This window comes from Otolemur garnettii, unplaced genomic scaffold, assembly GCF_000181295.1.
Source record: "Otolemur garnettii isolate 467f Iridium unplaced genomic scaffold, OtoGar3 scaffold00073, whole genome shotgun sequence".
Classification (NCBI taxonomy): domain Eukaryota; kingdom Metazoa; phylum Chordata; class Mammalia; order Primates; family Galagidae; genus Otolemur; species Otolemur garnettii.
The window spans coordinates 5,721,168-5,735,780 of NW_003852468.1; the positions used below are offsets into that span (position 1 = coordinate 5,721,168).

Here is a 14,613-nt window from a genome sequence, read left to right on the forward strand (position 1 = left end):
GAGACTGGGAGAACCAGCCCTGTACAGGAGCCCTGCGTCACAGCCAGGTACAGCCTGAAGGACAGTTGGGGACACAGTCCCACCAAAACCCCGTGGGAAGGAGCATTCTCCCAAGAAGAGAACTCTGTGCTCAATGCCACACGACAACACAGCCCCCTATGTCATTATCCAGGGTAATACCTTTTACAGATCACATGGATCTGTGGAAAAAGCACGTGGGGATACATCTAGTTAAGAGAGACATTCACTTGAGACCTATGTGTAAAAATACCAACACAGGAATACCAGACATACAAACGAAAAGAGAACATGGACAATGGAATATTCAGAATGCGTAGAGGCCGATGTTGTTACCAATGGGAGAGAAATCTCCACTGAGCTTGGGTCTAGGCTGACCCACATCTGAACTCCTGGTTAGGACAGGGCAGCAGTGGGTCAGCACAAATGACTGACGGGATGTGACAACCACGTTTTAACTCAAAACTCACTGCTGACCACGCTGCCTCACTGAGCAGAATGTGAAATGCCAAGGTCTTTGGTGGCCAATCAACCACAAAAGCACCTTTGGTGTTGCTGACCCTGTCAAATGACTGCCCTGGCAGTGGAGAAGTGGGGCTCACCCTCAGCTACATTTGTTAAACAGACCTGAGAGAAGCACCTTGAAACACAATCCAAATGTCAGTTCATAAAAGTCTGAAAGACAGGCCGAGTGCAGTGGTTCACACCTGTAACCCTCAAACTCTGGGGGGGCCAAGGCAGGTGGACTGCTTAAGCTCAGGAGTTCAAGACCAGTCTGAGCAAGAGAAAGACCATGTTTCTATTAAAAAACAAATAAACAAAGAAAAAAATAAAAACCAGCCAGGAGTGGTGGCAGCACCTGTAGTCCCATCTACTTGGGAGGCTGAGGCAAGAGGACTGCTTGACCCCAAGAATTTGAGGTTGTTGTTGATGATGTCACAGCATTCAACTGAGAAAAACAAAGTGTAACTCTGTCCTCCCCCCCCAAAAAAATCTGAACGGCATATTCCTGAAAGATAAGTTCTAATAAACAATAAAAAGCACAAACCAAATTAATGTCCCTACATACCTGCCACTACTTCCACCACGCCTTGGGCATGTCTGAGTCCGTGACCTTGACCTTGGGATGAAGTATGCACAGCCTAGAAGGTGCAGCCTCTGGCCTCAGACAATATGCCTTTCGGCTTTCACCTTGAACAACTATTTCCTTCCCCAATCCTCAGACTCTTCATCTGGAGGATGGGGATAATAACCCAGAAAACCTACTGTAAAATAGTCAGTGGGTTCCAAGGGACCCAGTGACATCAAATGTATTACCAAAAGGCTAATGAAGTGAGGAGGGCAGGCCTGGTGCAGGCAGCTAGAAGAAGTCTAGTTACAGACTGCAAGATTGAAATATTTAGGTGCTGGCTGATGCTGACATCACCTTATGGCAGTTAAATCTCATGAGCTGAGACATTGGTGGGACAATCCAGAGCTCTATGACTTGGGCTTACACTCCAAGCGGTGGGGACAAACACCCAAACAATGAGCACCATGGAGAGACTGTGAGAGAGGCTGTGTATGGGGTAGGGAGAGGTGTTCCCGCTGAAGATCCAGAGTGGCGGCAAAGCTTCATTTCCGAGTTACGTCTTAAAAGACGAGGACAACAGGTGGACAACAGGTTATGAAGCAAATCCAGGCAGAGGAAGCAAGGTGAGCAGACACAGGCTGGGATCATCATCTTCCTGAACATCTATAATACAACAGGAGCAGTGGGGTCTGTGTTCAGTCACAGGACAGCTTTGAGAAATGTGCTGCAGTGAGCAGTGGTTCCCAAACTTTGCATCTACCTGGAACTTCAGAATGTGACCATATTTGGAATTGGAGTCTTTGCAGATGTTGTTATAATTGGTCTATGTAAAGTCTCACTGTTGTCCTTATAACAAAGGGGCCACAGAGGGAAACAGACGGAGAAGGCCAGACGATGATGGAGGCAGAGGCTGCAGTGACACTACGGCAATCCAGAGAAGGCCCAGGATCACCAGTGACCACCAGGAGCCAGGGAGGATTCTTCTCAGAGCCTTCAGAGAGAGCACAGTGTGCCAAGAACTAGGTTCCAGACTTCTCTCCCAGAAAGTGAAAGAGAAAGCTGTTTTAAAGCCACCTAGTTTGTGCTAATTTGTTACAGCAGACTCAGAAAACTTCATTTAGAGAAGGACGGACGGAGGCAGGTGAAGGGCAAGGCTGGGCTGATGCTCAGTTACTGAGGCTCTGCCCGGACACAAGGTAAGGGGGACAGTGGGCAGGGGCCACCAAGGGAAGCCAGTACGAAAGTCTGCCTTGATGCTATGGCCAGCCATCACCTACTCTTTAAGGTGAGGCTGCATTTTAGGGCCTAAACCCAGGGCTCTGTGAAGACCCCCAACCAAGGCAAGACAACTGATGCCCTTGGGTCTTACCCACCTGCTGCTTCCTAGAAGTGTCAACTATAATACATCTATCTGGATGTGTGGGGTCCCTTGTTCCCTGCATGAGGAGATAAATGACTTCAGTCTGACAGTCAGGACAATATCTGTGTGAGTCCCAGAGAAGCAAATATAATTAGCCCCTGAATGCCACCTCCACCTTTTCTGACAACCAGGCACAAAAGTGTTTCTATCTCCTGACCCTTCTGCCTTTTAATTAAAATGTGTGTCTAACAGCTGCCTGGGGAAGTCAGCTCACACAGATAACTGGTAACAATCTCCCTGAAACTCGAGGAGGACGAGGATAGGCAAAAACTGGGATTAGCTCATGTGCGTCAGGAGGTCTGGGTTAAACTGGATTTGTGGGTCTTCATCAGGATAAAGCAGGAGGGCTAGAGGTTGCTGCCAGAGATCTTGAAACACGAGGCAAACCGCCTATCCTGAGAGGGGAAGCAGGTTGGAAGCTCCATGCAGCCTGCAAGGAGGCCCTTTCCCTGGCTGCCCCAGACCTGCTGGTTCCTCAGCCTGTGGAAGCTTCAGCCACCAAGTACTTTGAATCAACATCTGCCAGCTGAAAAGTGTCCTGGCCTCTGCTTTGACTTTCAGCTGTGGACAAGCCCACAGGGTAGCCCCACGGAAAGATGAACAGTAGACTGGAAGGCTGAGATACCTAATCCCAAAGCTCCGAGGAGGCAGAATCAACAGGACCCAGGACTTGGGGAATGGCCTCCAACTACAGTCTGGGGAAACCCAGGACACTTCTCCATGCCCTTTGCTACGCCCTCTTTAAATTTCTGATAATAAAGTATAACTCTGAAAAATTTCCTCTCTGACATTACAGAGTAAGCCACACCCAGAGCAAGCCCAGAGGAGACCACTCTCTAAACACTGCAAGAAGTTTGTGAGAACCAGAAGCACCTAAGAGCTCAGGCGGTGACCTGGTTCTTCTGGTCTCAGAACTAAACACAGAGCTGTCACGCTGCTCCTGGGCGCAGCGCCATGACCCAGTAGGCGGCTCCAACTGCAGAAACAACACCGCTGGGCAGGGCAGCCTCCTTCTGAGCAGCTGAGCCAGCATGGCTGGATCCCTCTGGCTGCCGTCCCCACAGCACAGAGGTGCCAGCAGACCCCTCCCGGTGGGCACGCAGCAGCCAGGCTTCCCCGACAGCCACAAGTCTGGGTCTGCACCATCAGCCCCGGGAGCCTGTGGCCCTGCTTGCCAGCCATGGTACAGACCCTGCCACCCTGCCAGCTCCATCCTGTGTCACCCCTCCCCTGCCTGAGATGGGAAGCCAGCTTTCTCACACCTTAAATTATGGTGCTGAATCACACCAAGATAAACAACAGAGACGCGGGGATCAAAGACAGCTGCCTGTGAAGAGCGCAGTAAGAAGTACTCTCAGATTAGCACCATGAACACCTCCAGACCCACGCTGGCGCTCACCTGGCTCACCTACCTCCGCACCAGTACTGCGGGCCTCACGCAAACTACAGCCGCTCACAGGGCAAAGTCCAGAGCCTGTGGACACCAGGCCCGGCCTAGTGCAGAGCTGCACTGTGGCTCTGCGGGATGAGAAAGGAGAGCCCAGTCCACTGGCCTTCTGGGGTATCAGTGCCTCACCATGCACGGTACCAAATCTCACCCTTGGACTTGAGAGTGAGCGTGTCGAACGTCAGGTCCAGCCTTCAGCATGAGTCCTTTAGGAAACAGACAGTACACTGTTCAGGGAGCATGACCCATCATGACCCAAGGACCCTCAGCACAGCCACCTAAGCCAGCTTCACCTTCACCACCTCCTCCCACTCGGGAGGCTGTGTTCTGTGAGGGCTGAGTCCTCCCAGCCTCGGCACAAGGCTTGTGGGCAGACGTCGTGCAGGGAAAATGTCCCAGCTGTGGCTGCTGCCAGGAGGCAGCTGAACAAACACAGGGCTGCAGTGTGCAGCGCCTCACACTCTCATTAAAGCCACTTTTAACAGGCACCGCAGGACCCGACCACAAACGGCAGCTCCATTGCCTCCCTGAAAATTCTCCCACAGCGAAGCAGAGTCTCAGCAACAGCCTCATACTCTACTTTTCAGCTCTTATTCATTTTTATCCTTTGCTTTCTCAGGTTGTGGGGGGTGAAGGCTGGCAAAATATCTTTATTGAAAACTAGTCACACAAGTAAAAAAAATAACCATTTCTAAAAATGAGAGCGTAAGTGAAACCAGAATTGTAATAACATGAGTCAAAACCTCCAAGGATCGTTTAAAAATAATCCCCAATGTCACAGCCAATGGCTCCGGGCCCTCCTGAGACCGTTGGTGCTAGTCTTTTAGTCTCGAACACAGGTTGGAGGGGTGCAGCCGAGCACTGTGGCCAAATCTGATCAGCAATATCATCACCTGCTTAGATAATAACTTGACCCAGGCAAAAGGTTTCAAAAGGAGCTGGAAATGCATATCCTAAATATATCCTGGAGTAATTCCGACCTCCTTAGAAGACTCTACTTCTTCAATTCAAACTAGAAAACCAAAGTGCAACCAGAGAAGCAAGGCCCCTGCTCAAGCTTGGGAGGAAACAACCACACACTAGCTTGAATTAATCAGGGCAGAGTGGACTCCAAGGTTTTCTGGAGCTTTGGGGTCAAAAGTCACCAGTGTGCATAATATTCTTATCTTAGCTTAGGCTATCACACCAAATACCACAGAGTGGGCGGCTTAAACAATAGTAACTTATTTTCTCACAGTTCTAGAGGCTGGAAGTCCAAGCTCAATGCTCTAGCCGACTGGGTTCCTGCTGAGGGCTCTCTTCCTGGCTTACAGCCAGCCACCTTCTTCCTATGGGCTTACACAGCCTTTCTAGCTGTGTGTGCAAAGAGGCAAGCTCTGTGGTGTCTCTTTTTATAAGGACACCAGTCCTATCGGATTAGAGCCCCACCTCATGACCTTATTTAAGCCCAGTTACTTCCGTAGGAGTGCCATCACCAGATACAGCCCCTGGGGCTGAGAGCTTCAACATACAAATTTGGGGAAACACAAATATTCGGTCCATAACAGTTCCTTTCACCTCAATAAAGGGGCAATCATAAGCTGGTCTGAAAAGGAATCTAAGAATCATTTGTTCAAAAGCATAGGGGTTTGGTTCTATGATCAGCTACCAGACCAAGCAGTTCACATCTGCTGGCTGAAGTAGGTCCAGTGGAACGTCAGCAGTACGAACTTCCTACGGAATGGGTCACTGTGAACAGGAAAGTTTCCAGCAGCGCCGAGTGCTGCCTCTCTTCTGTGGTTTCTGTCTCTCCCTGCTGATGACTATTAGCTGTTGTTATTCATTGATGGCCACAAGAGTCGTTAAAGCAGCTCTTACCCCCACTCCAAATGTTACTTCTATTCACTGATTCCTCCATGTTAAAAACATACAACATGGAGGAAGGAGTAAATAAGTGTGTTAGAGCTGCACAAAGTGAGAACAGCCAGACTGAGGACGAGAGCAAGCGGGGGCGGTGGGAGCCTTCTCCGTCTTGAGTCGTCCTCTCTCCTTTACTCCAGGCTGGGCCTTGCTTTCGTCAAGATGGTACAGTAAACAGAAAGGCAATGACTGTACAATCTTTCTCATGTGTGAAACCTAAAAAAAAAGTCAAATTCACAGAAGCTGAGAATAGAACAGCATCTGCCGGGGATGGAGGGTGAGGGTGGGAAATGAGGAGATTTTGGGCAAAGGGGACAAGCTTTTGGTTAGAAGATGAACACATTCTGGAATCCAACGCACAGCACGGTGATGCTGTCTGGGTTGGTTAATTTGGTGGTGGTGATCATCATACAACGTATACATGTATCAAATCCTCATACCGTACATCTTGGATATATCTGATCTTAGTCAATTAAAGATTTTAAAAATAAAAAAAGATAGTATAGGAGAAGCAATACAGGGCCTATTCTAGGTCCAGACCTTAAAAGGCCCCAGGGGCTTCTGCTCTTGTGTTCTTTTGAGCCCTGAGCTGCGTGTAAGAGTCTAGCTACCCTGATGTAGAAATAACAAGGAGAGCCATGCAGAGGAGGCGGGACCCTCAGAATACACGAGAAGAGAAAAAAGCCCAGCCCCAGCTGACTCTCCATACAAGTGGATAGTACAGAGGCCACGGGCAGGACTGGCAGACCCGTGAGAAACACTGAAATGGTTCTGGATTTACACTACCATCAGGTAAACATTATACAACAATAAGTAAAAGACATCTTCTTTGAAAAGGTGAAATACAGAAGGTCCGATCAAAGGCTCAAACCTACCACTGTGTTTATATGGACTGAGGGACCGAGCGTAGTCAACTGAGTGGATAAAGCAACTCTTGGAGTGAAGAGACGGACCTCAGAGCTCCAGCCTTCTCTGAGAGTCCCCGCCCTCTGTGTGTTCCAGCCCTGAGGCTCTGATTTAAAAGAAACACAGTAACGTCTGCACAAGCAGCCAGCACCCAGCCCAGCACATGGTAAGCTCTCAAAAACTGCCCGGAATCTGCTCATGCATTCTCAAAGCAGTGATGTGAACACATCTCCTCACAGGCAGTACAGCAACACGGTTAAGATCATTCTAGAACTAGAAAGCCTGGGCTCAAATCCCAGCTTCCACAATCACAAACCACATGAGGCCTTAGACAACTCATTTAACTCATCTGTGCCTCAGTTTGGTCCCTTGACAAGGAGGGTGTCAGCGCCTACCTCACGGGGTTGCTGTGAAGACTGAGTTGTCTGTCAACAGCTCAGAAGGGTCACAGCAAGGATGACGCCGCCGCTGACCGAGGGTTTTCTCTGTTTTCCAGCTCAGATCTAGTCAATTACACTAGGGTCTATGTGCCAATACTCACGGTATTTCCCTTGAAAGATGTCAAAACTGAGAAATTATTAATTAGGGTAGTTAAATGTCATTTTTAGTCTCTTTTTCTGGGTCACTCCCCAAATACAGTCAGATCGAAAATCACTGGTCTCTGATGAAATTCTGGAAAAGTTAGCAACTCCCTGTGAGAAAAAGGCCAAGAGAAACGACCAGTGAGGTGTGCCCGGAGAGCCACAAACCAACAGTGCTGACACCCCAGGGTGCCATGGAGAGGACAGCAGGAAAGGGGTGTGACACACAGGGACACGCTAGCTCCCTGCGACCTGGAGCAGGTCCCATATCACCTGTGGGCAGGGCCCACCACTGCGCATGGGAGAGCCCACTACTTCCCCTGCTCAGACCCGACAGGCAGCGGGCCGGGCAAATGAGCCCCAACCCTGGAAAGGCCTTTGGTAACTAAGGCACCGGGCAGAGGTTTGAATGTATTTATGGCATCCCACTTTCTACAGCAGTGACTTTTTACATTTCTGAAAGTTTTCAAACAAGCCCAGAAATCCATCCCTGCCAACAAGCAGGCCACAGCAAGTGCCTTTTATGAGGGTTAATGAGAAGCCTGTTTTCTTTAAGAAACTAAAGAGTAGGCATTCTTTTGACCACTCTCAAAAATAGCTCAGTCGATTCAATAAAATCATCTGTGGAAACAGAAAAAAAGAATTCGCCAGCACTCTGCACCGAAGCCCAACAGAGGCTTTACATAAAGGCAGAGTGGCCGCCTGTGATTCCAGCAGGGCTGCTGCTCAAGACCTGCTGTGCCTGTCTCCGAGGCCCGCTTTGTCTATCCCACTCCCTCGTCCCTCCTGTCTGATTCCTGCACTTTACAAAAGGGCTTAGAAGTTATATTTCTGGCCCAGTGACTCTTCCAGCCACTGCTGGGTTCCAACCAGATTTAGCCCTGGGACCGGCAGGTGACCAGGCACACACAATATCAGCAGGCGGAGAGGCCAGGCCGGGCATCTAGCCTGCCTGAGGGCTCCATCTGCAAATAACACCTTTCTTTCCTCAGCCTTCTCTGCACCCCTTGGCCCAGGGCTCCATGTGAGGGATAAAGGGGGCCTTGGTAGAGGCAGGGAGAGGAGGAAACAACCAGCCCTGAAGAGAAGCCGGGAGGAGGCTGGAGGACCTCGAATGTCCTCCTCTGGGGCTGCTGGACATGCCACCCTCCAGGTCTCCTGGGGAGCTGGGCTCACAGGCTTCAGGGTGAGGAGGGCCTAAGAGGTTTGCAGCGATCCTGTGCGCTGTGCAGCAGGATCAGCCCAGCCTTGCCCACTCGCTCAAACCCAACCAGCACAGCTATGTGGGGAGATGCTGGGGCTGTTGCTAGTTACGTTTTCTGGACACACCTTCCTCTGGCTCTTTGGTTCCCCTCTCCTGTCCCCACCCCATCTATCGTGAAACCAGTCAACTCAAACCCAACCAGCACAGCTATGTGGGGAGATGCTGGGGCTGCTGCTAGTTACGTTTTCTGGACACACCTTCCTCTGGCTCTTTGGTTCCCCCTCTCCTGTCCCCACCCCATCTTTCGTGCAACCAGTCCTAGAGGGAAGAACACAGAAGCCCAGGGAGGAAGTCAGTCCCCCACCGGGGGCAATAAAGGTGACAAGGTGTCTTTCCCTTTCACTCCTGCACAGGATAGAGTCACACCAACCACGGCCCCAAACAAAATCTCAGCAGGCCTCACTCTTGGCCAGTCCCAAATATCACCTCCACCAGGACCACAGCCACTGCTCTAACTTTATCAAGACCTGTTCTGGGACAGACTGTCTCCTGCTACCACAGCCTGAACTTCCCCATTCTCCTGTGTTCCTGTCTCCTGCAGCCAGGTCTGTTTTGGCATCTGTCTGCTGTGCAGCAGTGCCCTGGTCTCCCTGCGATGCTGAGCTCCCGGGTCTGACACAGGGCTTTGAAGGCAGCCACTCTTGTGGTGCTGGAGCCCCAAGCTCTGGGCTCGCACTTAGCAGATATTTACCATCAGTCCGCTGGTCATTCCCCATGAGGACATGGAAAGAAAGCTGTCCCAGATGAACACGCAGCAGGTACCTACTTCCCTTCAGAGCCCTACAGATGTCTGTGAACTGCCAGGCTTTGCTGCATAAACACAGGAATTGGACACGATCCCCTGCATGGATCGGTTAGGGTGGCAGCAACCTTGACACTGAATCATTCAGTCCTTGGGTGGTACAAGCTGGGCCAGAGGAAGGAAGGAGGGAGCATGCTAACAGGACGATGGTTTGGCAGCATGGCCTGACTCCAAACCAGCACCGGGCCACCCCCCTGGACTCCAGCCAGAACTATGACAAAGCCAATTCTTCTGACACCACTAAGGTGTGCCCTTGTGACCATGGCCACTTTGCTAGTGACAATATCACAGCAGTAACAGGGACAATTAAGTGCCTACCATGAGTCGAACAGGTTACACACATCAGCATCAACAGGAGCCAGGGAGAAGGTGAAGGCTCTGAAGTCAGATCCTGGGCTCTGCCTTTACCCAGTGACCAGCTGAGCGCCAACTGTGTGCCATGCTCCATGCCAGGCGCCAAGGGTGTCATGAGGAATGAGCACTGCCCCATCCTCAGGGGCATAGTTTGTGTAAGAAAAAAGATGGAAAAATAGGGCACAAAACACAAAGTGAGACAATCCATACGGGGGCATAACTCAGCCTGCATTTCATGATGTCTGAGTGGATCCCAAACAAGGCTGCCACAGTATTTTGCGCAAACTACTTTTATCCCCTAATCCCACGTTCTACATCAATAACACTGGGACCAATAATATCAATGTCATAGGGTCCTGTGAAGACTAAATATGCAATCTACATAAAGTGCTGATCTTGAGGCAAATATAAATAAACGATGGTTATGACTTCAGTTAACCACAAAATGAGATTTTATGCATAGATTTACAGTATGCCATCCCAAGTGATTTCTAACTTTTTCCTCATGCATACATGTTCAAAACACTCAGCCCTTACACATTTGGAGTCTCTAATTTGCACTTGATTCTTTACTGGAGGATCACCAGGGTGACTATTATAACTCATTGCCCAAATCAGGACACCTTGCAAAGTGGAGAAAAAAAAAGGAACAATTGATAATTCCACTGGGACAATAAGATAAACCAGATATACCATTCTGGGGAAAATGGAACTGCTGGTCACCTTATGCACCATCCACGGGCCAATTTCCAGGTTCAAATAAACAGCCATCACTATGCATATTCCTTCTCCATCACTTTTGGGAGTTGCCAACACCTTTCAAAATCCCAACCTGGATGAGAGCCAGTAACCACCCTGTCTATCCAGAAGTCCAGAATCTTCATGCACACAGACACCCGCCCCACACACCAGAAGAGAAGAGAGTCAGACCCTGGACTGAGCCCGCGACTGTCATCGCTCTTCACATACTCAACAAGCTTCTTGTGGCAAGGTACAATCGTCCTCCCTGCCTCACAGACGTTCCCTCCTACCTCAGGTGTCCCAGGCTGTAGAAGCGGGACTCGCCGTCCGTGGAGCGCACCACCTGCAGCGTGAACATGGGCTGCAGCTGCCGGAGCTCCAGCAGGACGATGGCCAGGTAGTGGATGAAGAGGAGGGCGTCCACAAGGGAGACTGCATATTGCACAATGCCCTGGTAATTTCGGTCCCGAGAGTCCAAAATTCGGACCCCATAAAAAAGCCAATAGGAAACCACAAAGAGAAAGATGAGGACCAACAGAAGGGCACGGAACACAAACACGCGGGGCATGTCGGCTCTCTGCTTGCGGAAAAAGAGCGCCCAGGTCCCGATGAGCAGGATGAGGAGTTTGAACGCCACGGAGATGAAGAGCCCCTCACAAATTGTGCCGCAAGGCTCCAGCTCATCCCTCCACAGGATCGGGGGTAACAGAACGAAGGCGATGGGGGTGAGGAAAACCAGAAGTCCAAGAAAGGAGGCGACAGTGAGGCCCAGGTAGCGCCTGCAATCCAGCCCCATGCTGTCCTCCATGTCCTTGCTAATCCTGGCAATGTCCTCCTGGGATATGCTGTGCTCCGAGGTGCCTGTGATGGCCGTGGTGGTCTCTCCCCAGTTGTCATCCTGGTGAGAAGACAAGGAGGCCACTTGTTGATACCACAAAGAGCACGTGCAGGGCCCTCCTTGTTTACCCATGGACACGCAGGGGTTTCTTTAACTTAACTCTTTAAATATTGGAATGCTTTAACTTTTAACAACTTTCACTGAAATTTCCAAAATGTATTATATCTTTACCTTTTTAAATAGAGGGAACATAATTTAATCTTTGTGTTTGTTTGGGTGATTCAGTAACATAACATGAATTCTCATCTGGCTGTGCTGAAAAGCTCTGAGAGGCTCTGAGGGCCTGGGCCTGTCCGTCCTGTGATAAACAATCTACATAGTAGTTAGACTAGCCTTGGGAGAGTCCATCTCTTCTGCACTTCCTTTCCAATTCACGCTGGGTGTGTACAGGTTTCTATACCTTCCAGCAGCCCTGAAGAGCGAAGTGCTTGGCAAGGGAACTTAACATCACCCCACAAAGTTAAACTTACCTGCAGCCGGTACACACATCACTGCAAACCTCCATCTGATGTTTGCAAGACCCAGTTAACAAGTATCAGTGTCATGCGTTCTTCAAAAGTATTTCTCATTAATTAAGTTAAGCAAATTTAAGAATCTCTCTTTGGCCAGATCAGCTCAAAAACCCTTACCAAAACATGTTTTCGTGACAAACTAAACATACCAGGAAAGAGATTACCATTAAGACAAGAGCCAGAGCAGCCCAGACTTTCAAATGTTGCTGGTGGCAGCACGCAACTGCACAGTGCCTCCGGAAAACTGATCTGGCAGCTTCATATAAATTTAAACGTAACACTTAACTATATGGGCCAGCAATTCCCAGGTTTTACCCAAAGATAATGAAAACACATCCAGGAAAGACTTACACAAGAACATTCTTAACAGCTTCATTCCTACCAGCCAAAGTGGTGCTACCCAAATGCCCATTCCCCAGGAAAATGGATAACAAATTGTAGTAGGGTCATACAACAGGATACTACTCAGCAAAAATGAAAAGAATGGGCCAGGTGCAGTGGCTCACGCCTGTAATCCCAGCACTCTGGGAGGACACGACAGCTTGAGTTCACAAGTTCAAGACCAGCCTGAGGAAGAGCAAGACCTGGTTTCTACTAAAAAAGAGAAAAACTAGTTGGGCATTGTGATGGGAGCCTGTAGTTCCAGCTACTTGGGAGACTAAGGTAAGAGGACCACTTGAGCCCTAGAGTTTGAGGTTGCTGGGATCTATGATGCCACAGCACTCGATCTAGGGTGACAAAGTGAGACTCTGTCTCAAAAAAAAAAAAAGATATACAATTTGTTTTAATATATAGTTAAGTTCACAGGATACAGAAGACATAACAACTGCTTTGTAATACTCTGAGTTACAATATTTGATTCCATGTTTTGCATTGAACCCAGTATCAGGTGATAATCAATCCTGAAGTAATTGTTACGAGTGTGCTACCACACTGCTCTGATTTACCTACTCATCCTTTTTCCCGCCAGATGTGCTAACTAAATCCCCCATCCATTTAAGAATTTGTGAATGTATGCTTAACCAACCTATACATGTAGGTGTATAAAGAGTCCTCTCAAAGTTGAGGTTCTCAGAATAAAAAGGATCTAAAATCCTCTAACCTAATCTCCTACATTTCTATTTGGTTTTCTTTCTTTTTTTTTTTTTAGATTTCTCTTTGTAAAAAAAAGTTCTTTAGTGGTGAGATCTTGCTGTGTTGCCCAAGCTGGGCTCAAACTCTTGGCCTCAAGTGATACCCCTTCCTCAGCTTCCCAAGTAGATGGGATTACAGGTGTAGGCCACTGTAACTAATTTAATCCCCTAGACTTTCAATAAAGAAACAGAGGTCAGCCAGGCATGGTAGCTCACACCTGTAATCCTAGTACTCTGAGAGGCCAAGTGGGTGGATTGCTTGAGGTCAGGAGTTTGAGACCAGCCTGAAACAAAAAGCAAGACCTCGTCTCTACTAAAAATAGAGGTGTTGTGGTGGACACCTGTAGTATCAGCTACTCATGAGGCCTTGACATGTAGATTGCTTGAGTTCAGGAGTTCAAGACCAGCCAGAACAAAAGTGAGACCCTACCTCTGCCAAAAATAGAGAAAAAACTAGTTGGGCATTGTGATGGGAGCCTGTAGTCCCAGCTACTTGCAAGGCTGAGGCAAGAAGATCACTTGAGCCCACAAGTTTGAGGTTGTTAGGAGCTATGACCATACAGCACTCTACAGTGTGACAAGTGTTAAGACTCTGCCTCCAAAGGGGGGAAAAAAAGCAACTGAGGCCATCAAGGGTTGTGATTGTTCATGAAACCACTCCTGAGAAATAATGCCTCTAATGCCCATCTCACTGCTTCTCCCACCAGATCGTCATGGCGAAAACAGCAATAGCTTCCCAACGTGGTTCTTAGTGAGCTACAAAGTATAGAGAAGCTATAAAGAAAGAAATTCTTCCCAGTGGGCCACCACTATTTCTGAATCCACACCCAGCAGGAAATTGACCTCCTGAAGCACTTAAGGGTAATCCAATCGTAGGTCAGCCCTTCCAGAGCCAAGATAGCCAGTACAACAGTTCTCAAAGCATTTGCTCATTGCTCAACAAACCCCACATTCAACAGTAACTGCAGCTTTGGGTCCCAAGTACACCTCGTGTGCTCTGAGGAATTCCAGTTTCAGTCAATCTGATTATAAACGCCTTTCTGTGTGTCTCCAGGTGAGCACAGCGTATGTTTATCTGTAGTCTCCTATCTTTACAACCCTGTATGCACGCACTGCTTTGTCTACGTGGAGCAAGGCTGGACATGCTTACGGTGCAGGATGTGTGGAGGGTGTGCAAACATGTTTCTAGATATAGCTCAGATGTTTATTCAAATCGGGTGGGCTGCCAGACAGTTGGGACCTGGAGAAGAATCCACATAATGTTTTCTCAAAAGTTCATAAACTGCCAATGTTTCAAAACTACGTGAAATTAGGTTTTTACATAAAAATCTTAATTCTCAGCTTTTCTTGAACTTTGCAAGAGACCCAGTAGCACTGAATCCCTGCGTTCCTGAGGAGCAACTAAGTCCCTGGAGCTGGGAAGCTGCTGTTCCTCTGACAAAGGAAACACATTTTCTTTCTTTTTTTTTTTTTTGAGACAGAACCTCAAGCTGTCACCCTGGGTAGAATGCTACGGCATCACAGCTAACAGCAACCTCCAACTCCTGGGCTTAAGCAATTCTCCTG

General features: G+C 48.7%; 1 protein-coding gene across 1 annotated transcript in view; it reads right to left on the bottom strand.

Moving 5' to 3' along the window:
- VANGL1 (VANGL planar cell polarity protein 1) overlaps window positions 1-14,613 on the bottom strand; it is a 34,403-nt gene that overhangs the window by 11,408 nt on the left and 8,382 nt on the right. The window contains exon 2 of the mRNA XM_023515469.1: window positions 10,795-11,402. Coding sequence (XP_023371237.1) covers window positions 10,795-11,402 — 608 coding nt within the window. The remainder of the gene's footprint in view (window positions 1-10,794; window positions 11,403-14,613) is intronic.